The 9653-nt window shown below is 55.0% G+C and overlaps 2 protein-coding genes across 4 annotated transcripts in view; one reads left to right on the top strand and one right to left on the bottom strand.

Annotated features, from left to right (window-relative positions):
• Positions 1-947: 947 nt before the first annotated feature.
• On the bottom strand, positions 948-5367 carry PLIN4 (perilipin 4). Its single transcript, XM_073573748.1, has one exon. The coding sequence runs from the start codon at positions 3857-3859 to the stop codon at positions 1463-1465; it is 2397 nt and encodes a 798-aa protein (XP_073429849.1). The 5' UTR covers positions 3860-5367; the 3' UTR covers positions 948-1462.
• FBXW11 (F-box and WD repeat domain containing 11) overlaps positions 5360-9653 on the top strand; it is a 108116-nt gene continuing 103822 nt past the window's right edge. The window contains exon 1 of one of the 3 annotated variants that reach the window (XM_073573750.1): positions 5360-5502. In XM_073573750.1, coding sequence (XP_073429851.1) covers positions 5458-5502 — 45 coding nt within the window. In that variant the 5' untranslated portion in view covers positions 5360-5457. The remainder of the gene's footprint in view (positions 5503-9653) is intronic. The other 2 variants (XM_073573751.1, XM_073573749.1) reach the window with 2 other exon arrangements.

Here is a 9653-nt window from a genome sequence, read left to right as displayed (position 1 = left end):
TTACTGCCCTGCACAGCGCCATTCACACCAACCCTACTGCCCTCCACAGTGCCTTTCACATCATCCCTGTTGTCCTCCACAGTGACATTCACACCATCCCTACTGTCCTCCACAGCACCATTCACAGCATCTCTACTGCCCTCCACAGCGCGATTCACACCATCCCTACTGTCCTCCACAGCGCCATTCACAGCATCTCTACTGCCCTCCACAGCGCCATTCACAGCATCCCTACTGTCCTCCACAGCGTCATTCACAGCATCTCTACTGCCCTCCACAGCGCCATTCACAGCATCCGTACTGTCCTCCACAGCATCCCTACTGTCCTCCACAGCGCCATTCACACCAACCCTACTGCCCTCCACAGCATCTCTACTGCCCTCCACAGCGCCATTCACACCATCCCTACTGTCCTCCACAGCGCCATTCACAGCATCTCTACTGCCCTCCACAGCACCATTCACAGCATCCCTACTGCCCTCCACAGTGCCATTCACAACATCCCTACTGTCCTCCACAGCGCCATTCACAGCATCCCTACTGTCCTCCACAGCGCCATTCACAGCATCTCTACTTCCCTCCACAGCGCCATTCACAGCATCCCTACTGTCCTCCACAGCGCCATTCACACCAACCCTATTGCCCTCCACAGCGCCATTCACACCAACCCTATTGCTCTCCACAGCGCCATTCACACCAACCCTACTGCCCTCCACAGCGCCATTCACAGCATCTCTACTGCCCTCCACAGCGCCATTCACAGCATCTCTACTGCCCTCCACAGCGCCATTCACAGCATCCCTACTGTCCTCCACAGCGCCATTCACAGCATCTCTACTGCCCTCCACAGCGCCATTCACAGCATCTCTACTGCCCTCTACATGTCAAATTAGTACCATAGGTTCTATGGAACTCGGTGGCACGGGTCAGAGAAGACAAACACAGTATATGTTCAAAGGTTCAGTATTGTATTGTAGCAACAGGTCTCAGTACTATGCAGATGTAGTTCAGGGTATTACAGTAAACAGGCTTCAGTATTGCACGGTACGTAGATATAAGTTCTGGCAACAGGTAAAGTCTGTACGAACCAAGTGGCGAGAGCCTGAGGTCCAGGCGCACACAGTCCTAAGGTCCTGAGACTGGACCGGGCTCCAAGCGGAGAGCAGGCCGCAGAGATGACAGAAGCAGAGCAGATCCGGACAGGAGAGGCGGTCAGGCAGGACGGCAGGTAAGTAATAAATGGGGAATCCCAAGGTTTAGATGAAGCAGGCACAATGCAAGTTCTCCAAGCTTGGCAGCAGGTGAAGATCCAGATACACAAGCACAGGTATAATGTGCAGAGTCCCTTTAGTACACAGCAGGCAGGAAGAGTCAAACAGGAACAAGATGGCCCCTTGTGAAGCTGCTCACTCCATGTTTGATAAGGGCAAAGTCAAGCAGAACAGAAACATGGCTCAGAATCTCACACCGCAGCACCATTCACACCATCTCTACTGTCCTCCACAGCATCTCTACTGTCCTCCACAGCGCCATTCACACCATCCCTACTGTCCTCCACAGCGCCACTCACAGCATCTCTACTGTCCTCCACAGCGCCATTCACACCAACCCTACTGTCCTCCACAGCGCCATTCACAGCATCTCTACTGCCCTCCACAGCGCCATTCACAGCATCCCTACTGTCCTCCACAGCGTCATTCACAGCATCTCTACTGCCCTCCACAGCGCCATTCACAGCATCCATACTGTCCTCCACAGCATCCCTACTGTCCTCCACAGCGCCATTCACACCAACCCTACTGCCCTCCACAGCGCTATTCACAGCATCCCTACTGTCCTCCACAGCGCTATTCACAGCATCCCTACTGTCCTCCACAGCGCCAGTCACAGCATCTCTACTGCCCTCCACAGCGCCATTCACAGCATCCCTACTGTCCTCCACAGCGCCATTCACAGCATCTCTACTTCCCTCCACAGCGCCATTCACAGCATCCCTACTGTCCTCCACAGCGCCATTCACACCAACCCTATTGCCCTCCACAGCGCCATTCACACCAACCCTATTGCTCTCCACAGCGCCATTCACACCAACCCTACTGCCCTCCACAGCGCCATTCACAGCATCTCTACTGCCCTCCACAGCATCTCTACTGCCCTCCACAGCGCCATTCACAGCATCCCTACTGTCCTCCACAGCGCCATTCACAGCATCCATACTGTCCTCCACAGCGCCATTCACACCATCCCTACTGTCCTCCACAGCATCCCTGTCCTCCACAGCGCCATTCACAGAATCTCTACTGTCCTCCACAGAGCCATTCACAGCAACCCTACTGTCCTCCACAGCGCCATTCACAGCATCCCTATTGTCCTCCACAGCACCATTCACAGCATCTCTACTGCCCTCCACAGCGCCATTCACAGCATCCCTACTGTCCTTCACAGCGCCATTCACACCAACCCTACTGCCCTCCACAGCGCCATTCACAGCATCCCTACTGTCCTCCACAGTGTCATTTACACCAACCCTACTGCCCTCTACAGCGCCATTCACAGCATCCCTATTGTCCTCCACAGCGCCATTCACAGCATCTCTACTGCCCTCCACAGCGCCATTCACAGCATCCCTACTGTCCTCCACAGCGCCATTCACACCAACCCTACTGCCCTCCACAGCGCCATTCATAGCATCCCTACTGTCTTCCACAGCGCTATTCATACCAACCCTACTGCCCTCCACAGCGCCACTCACAGCATCCCTGTCCTCCACAGCGCCATTCACACCAACCCTACTGCCCTCCACAGCACCATTCACAGCATCACTACTGTCCTCCACAGCGCCATTCACAGCATCTCTACTGCCCTTCACAGCGCCATTCACAGCATCCCTACTGTCCTCCACAGCGCCATTCACACCAACCGTACTGCCCTCCACAGCGCCATTCACAGCATCCCTATTGTCCTCCACAGCACCATTCACAGCATCCCTATTGTCCTCCACAGCACCATTCACAGCATCTCTACTGCCCTCCACAGCGCCATTCACACCAACCCTACTGCCCTCCACAGCGCCATTCATAGCATCCCTACTGTCCTCCACAGAGCTATTCATACCAACCCTACTGCCCTCCACAGCACCATTCACAGCATCTCTACTGTCCTCCACAGCGCCATTCACACCAACCCTACTGCCCTCCACAGCGCCATTCACAGCATCTCTACTGCCCTCCCCAGCGCCATTCACACCAACCCTACTGCCCTCCACAGCGCCATTCATAGCATCCCTACTGTCCTCCACAGCGCTATTCATACCAACCCTACTGCCCTCCACAGCACCATTCACAGCATCTCTACTGTCCTCCACAGCGCCATTCACACCAACCCTACTGCCCTCCACAGCGCCATTCACACCAACCCTACTGCCCTCCACAGCGCCATTCACAGCATCTCTACTGCCCTCCACAGCGCCATTCACAGCATCCGTACTGTTCTCCACAGTGCCATTTACACCAACCCTACTGTCCTCCACAGCGCCATTCACAGCATCCGTACTGTTCTCCACAGTGCCATTTACACCAACCCTACTGTCCTCCACAGCGCCATTTACAGCATCTCTACTGCCCTCCACAGCGCCATTCACAGCATCTCTACTGTCCTCCACAGCGCCATTCACACCATCCCTACTGTCCTCCACAGCGCCATTCACAGCATCTCTACTGTCCTCCACAGCGCCATTCACACCATCCCTACTGCCCTCCACAGCACCATTCACAGCATCTCTACTGCCCTCCACAGCGCCATTCACACCAACCCTACTGCCCTCCACAGCACCATTCACAGCATCTCTACTGTCCTCCATAGCGCCATTCACAGCATCTCTACTGCCCTCCACAGCGCCATTCACACCAACCCTACTGCCCTCCACAGCGCCATTCACAGCATCCGTACTGTTCTCCACAGTGCCATTTACACCAACCCTACTGTCCTCCACAGCGCCATTTACAGCATCTCTACTGCCCTCCACAGCGCCATTCACAGCATCTCTACTGTCCTCCACAGCGCCATTCACACCATCCCTACTGTCCTCCACAGCGCCATTCACAGCATCTCTACTGTCCTCCACAGCACCATTCACAGCATCTCTACTGCCTCCACAGCTCTATTCACACCAACCCTACTGCCCTCCACAGCGCCATTCACAGCATCTCTACTGCCCTCCACAGCGCCATTCACAGCATCCGTACTGTTCTCCACAGTGCCATTTACACCAACCCTACTGTCCTCCACAGCGCCATTCACAGCATCTCTACTGTCCTCCACAGCGCCATTCACACCAACCCTACTGTCCTCCACAGCGCCATTCACAGCATCTCTACTGTCCACCACAGCGCCATTCACACCAACCCTACTGCCCTCCACAGCGACATTCACGGCATCTCTACTGCCCTCCACAGCGCCATTCACAGCATCTCTACTGTCCTCCACAGCGCCATTCACAGCATCTCTACTGTCTTCCACAGCACCATTCACACCAACCCTACTGCCCTCCACAGCGCCATTCACACCAACCCTACTGCCCTCCACAGCGCCATTCACAGCATCTCTACTGTCCTCCACAGCGCCATTCACAGCATCTCTACTGTCCTCCACAGCACCATTCACAGCATCTCTACTGCCTCCACAGCTCTATTCACACCAACCCTACTGCCCTCCACAGCGCCATTCACAGCATCTCTACTGCCCTCCACAGCGCCATTCACAGCATCCGTACTGTTCTCCACAGTGCCATTTACACCAACCCTACTGTCCTCCACAGCGCCATTCACAGCATCTCTACTGTCCTCCACAGCGCCATTCACACCAACCCTACTGTCCTCCACAGCGCCATTCACAGCATCTCTACTGTCCACCACAGCGCCATTCACACCAACCCTACTGCCCTCCACAGCGACATTCACGGCATCTCTACTGCCCTCCACAGCGCCATTCACAGCATCTCTACTGTCCTCCACAGCGCCATTCACAGCATCTCTACTGTCTTCCACAGCACCATTCACACCAACCCTACTGCCCTCCACAGCACCATTCACACCATCCCTACTGCCCTCCACAGCGCCATTCATAGCATCCCTATTGTCCTCCACAGCGCCATTCACAGCATCTCTACTGCCCTCCACAGCGCCATTCACAGCATCCGTACTGTCCTCCACAGTGCCATTCACACCAACCCTACTGTCCTCCACAGCGCCATTCTACGCGCTGGCTCACACAATGAAGCGACCTATGGCAGTTCCATTCTATCACAAAGCCTTAGCAACGAGCTCCACACCATCCACCGTGCTAGTTACAGTCACGTGATGCTACGTCATTACGTCCGTGCGTCGAGCTTCCGCCTGCTTTTGCTGCGTTTCTCGGGGTGGGGGGAAGGGGAGACTCACAGCTTCGGTGTTGGAGACCATGGAGCCAGACTCGGTTATAGAGGATAAAACCCTTGAGCTGATGGTGAGTACCGGACTCCGCCTTATGTACCGGGCCGCGGTGCCGTGCGCCCAGGCCCTTCTCCGAGGAAGCAGACTGTTTCCGCCTTCCTCCATCTCCAAGCAGCCGTCATGTCTGCCGAGTGTGTGACTGCCTGTAGACTGAGGGGACGGGAGGAGGCTGCACGCCGTCTCCATCCTCCGGGCCCGGGCTGAGCAGCCATCCTCCCCCAGGAGGGGCCGGCCTCCCCTGCCAGACTGCCGCATAGCGTCCACAATGGCTGGTGACGACACGGGCTGCTCGGCCGCTGCATTGCTCTGGGCTTGTCTGCTCGCTGCAGTCCGCCATTGTGCGGCTCCGGCTGCCTGTAGCCGCACCGTGTGTACAGTGTGTCATTGCCCCCTGCGGTGCTGTGTGTGGGGAGATATGATGACGGCAGGCAGCTCTCCAGGCCTGGCCCAGCCGCAGGGTCTGGACGTTGTAGGGTAATAATATACAATTAGCTTTTGGCCCCATTCACATTACAGAGCTGTCGCCATGGGCCGTCTCCAGTTTTATTCCTGCTGCTCCCTGATCACGCTGCATTTCTTGTTTTTTATAATCCGCCATATAGGGGTTTTATTTAGTGCTGATTATGTTCTTTACCAAAGGGGCTTGGCTCACGGTAATAGAGAGCGGCCTATAGACACAAATGAGCGCCGAGTAGAAAGCCCCCATGTCTGCAGAGGGAAGAACTCGGAGGGGAGCAGTGGGAAGAAGCAGAAACTGAGCACCTATGACCTGGTGACAGGCCGTCTGTGTCCACAACCATCTCTTTGGCCTCCCACATCAATCAGAGCTGCTGCCAGACGCCCGTCCTCGTCCCCCTCAGACGCCCGTCCTCGTCCCCTCTCTTGGAAAACATAAGGATTGGCCTTTTAAAATCTAATGTGCTGGATCGCCCTTTCCTTTGCCCTTGATCTGTTGGGAGAATTTCAGGAGACCCTCCATGCACATTAAAGGGTTTGTCCGTCAGTAGTCACGATCTGACTGCAGACTAATCAATCCTCACATCAGGCCCACGGTGCGCTGTGAGGATGATCTGTCTCGGGTGAGTGCGTGGCCGTGGTCACGATCTGACTGCAGACAAATGAATGCTCACATCAGGCCCACGGTGCGCTGTGAGGATGATCTGTCTCGGGTGAGTGCGTGGCCGTGGTCACGATCTGACTGCAGACAAATGAATGCTCACATCAGGCACACGGTGCGCTGTGAGGATGATCTGTCTCGGGTGAGTGCGTGGCCGTGGTCACGATCTGACTGCAGACTAATGAATCCTCACATCAGGCACACGGTGCGCTGTGAGGATGATCTGTCTCGGGTGAGTGCGTGGCCGTGGTCACGATCTGACTGCAGACAAATGAAGGCTCACATCAGGCACACTGTGCGCTGTGAGGATGATCTGTCTCGGGTGAGTGCGTGGCCATGGTCATGATCTGACGGTAGACAAGTGAATCCTAACATCAGGCACACGGTGCCCTGTGAGGATGATCTGTCTCTGGTGAGTGCGTGGCCATGGTCACGATCTGACTGCAGACCAATGAATCCTCACATCAGGCACACGGTGCGCTGTGAGGATGATCTGTCTTGTGTGAGTGCGTGGCCATGGTCACGATCTAACTGCAGACTAATGAATCCTCACATCAGGCACACGGTGCGCTGTGAGGATGATCTGTCTCGGGTGAGTGCGTGGCCGTGGTCACGATCTGACTGCAGACTAATGAATCCTCACATCAGGCACACGGTGCGCCGTGAGGATGATCTGTCTCGGGTGAGTGTGTGGCCGTGGTCACGATCTGACTGCAGACTAATGAATCCTCACATCAGGCACACGGTGCGCTGTGAGGATGATCTGTCTTGTGTGAGTGCGTGGCCATGGTCACGATCTGACTGCAGACAAGTGAATCCTCACATCAGGCACACGGTGCCCTGTGAGGATGATCTGTCTCGGGTGAGTGCGTGGCCATGGTCACGATCTGACTGCAGACCAATGAATCCTCACATCAGGCACACGGTGCGCTGTGAGGATGATCTGTCTTGTGTGAGTGCGTGGCCATGGTCACAATCTAACTGCAGACTAATGAATCCTCATATCAGGCACACGGTGCCCTGTGAATATGATCTTTCTCGGGTGAGTTCGTGGCCATGGTCACGATCTGACTGCAGACTAAGGAATCCTCACATCAGGCACACGTTGCGCTGTGAGGATGATCTGTCTTGGGTGAGTACGTGGCCGTGGTCACGATCTGACTGCAAACAAATGAATCCTCGCACACGGTGCGCTGTGAGGATGAACTGTCTTGGGTGAGTGCGTGGCCGTGGTCACGATCTAACTGCAGACTAATGAATCCTCACATCAGGCACACGGTGCCCTGTGAGGATGATCTGTCTCGGGTGAGTGCGTGGCCATGGTCACGATCTGACTGCAGACAAGTGAATCCTCACATCAGGCACACGGTGCGCTGTGAGGATGATCTGTCTCGGGTGAGTGCGTGGCCATGGTCACGATCTAACTGCAGACTAAGGAATCCTCACATCAGGCACACGGTGCGCTGTGAAGATGATCTGTCTTGGGTGAGTGCGTGGCTGTGGTCACGATCTGACTGCAAACAAATGAATCCTTGCACACGGTGCGCTGTGAGGATGAACTGTCTTGGGTGAGTGCGTGGCCATGGTCACGATCTAACTGCAGACTAATGAATCCTCATATCATGCACACAGTGCCCTGTGAGGATGATCTCTGTCGGGTGAGTTCGTGGCCATGGTCACGATCTAACTGAAGAGGAAAGGTATCATCCCTGTCCATGGTTACTGGTCCACGCATCGGTGGTCAGATGGACTTTGCTACTGACGGCGTTTAGTAGCGCATGTTTAATTTTTCCCTCCACATGCTTTTGCAGGGCAGGGACGGCTTGAGTGCTGAAATAAAAGCGGCTGGGCACGGTGTATTGTGGGACTGCCAATGCCATGAAGTTATGGAAGGTGTCAGTCTCCACCAGCCTGAATGAGAGCATTTCAAAGGCCAGTAGTTTGGCAATGCCAGCATTCAGAGCCTGTGCTCGGGGATGGTTTGCCGAGTATGGCCGCCTTTTCTCCCATTGCTGTGCTACCGATGGCTGTAGAGTGGCCTGGGAGTGTGAGGATGACAGGGAACGTGGTGCTGTGGGTGGAATGTCACTGGGTCTCTGGACAACAGTGCCAGAGGTTCTTCCATGGCGATCCTGTGAGGAAGCCGAACCAGCTGTGTGTGAGCAGGAGGAGAGGCTACAACACGAGCTGAAGAGGTGGTAGTTGGTGCTGTAGGTTGGCCTACGTCTTCAGTGTGTCTTTGTAACTCCACCACGTGCTTGTTCTGCACGTTTCCATATATTTGTGGTATTCAGGTTGCTGACACTTTTCCCTCTTTTGACTTTCTGATTACACAGCTTGCATTTGACAAAGCAAATGTCATCTGCAACTGTGTCAAAAAAGGACCACGCACTGCAAGTCCTGGGAGCGCCCGTTTTTGGTTTTTGGAAGAGGAATCCTCCTAACGGGTGCCGAAGTGGAGGCTACAGGCAACCAAGTCTGCCCCCTCCCTCTCCCTCCTGTTTTGGCCATTCGGGGAATCTCTTCCTCAGAGCTGCTCCCACCACCTTCCTGTTCCTCACGCCACGATGGGTCAAGGACCTCATCATCTACACTCCCCTCTTCAAACACCTGCTTCTCCTGGGTAGTCTCGCCAGCACAGTACGCACCAGAAAGTGGCACCTGAGTCTCATCTGATGCGTACTGAGGTGTGCTGACCATAGGCACTGGCCCACCCGCCTCTTCAGATTCAGAAGGACAAAGCAGTTGCGCATCACTGCATACTCCCTCTTCTTCACATTCTAGAATGCTGCTTGGCTGGCCCCCTGTTTCCAAGCCAAGAGATTCAGAGAACAGAAGTAGAGATGGCTCCTGTCCAGGGCTCTCTGACTGCCTGGGCAATTTGGCAGGTGGTGAAGAGACAGATGGTTGCTCTTCAGTGCTCTGGCCTTGAGCGGATGTGGAAGTCATTGAAGTCGATGCGATAGCTGCCATCCATCCGACAACGACTTCAATTTGTTCGTCCTGCAGCAGTGGGGTACGGCGAGGTCCTACAAAGCTGCGCTTAA

Source organism: Dendrobates tinctorius, unplaced genomic scaffold, assembly GCF_039654945.1.
Source record: "Dendrobates tinctorius isolate UK_male_01 unplaced genomic scaffold, ASM3965494v1 ptg000036l, whole genome shotgun sequence".
In the NCBI taxonomy this organism is placed as follows: domain Eukaryota; kingdom Metazoa; phylum Chordata; class Amphibia; order Anura; family Dendrobatidae; genus Dendrobates; species Dendrobates tinctorius.
Note: the sequence above shows the minus strand (reverse complement) of the source record. Positions and strands in the feature narration are given on the sequence as shown.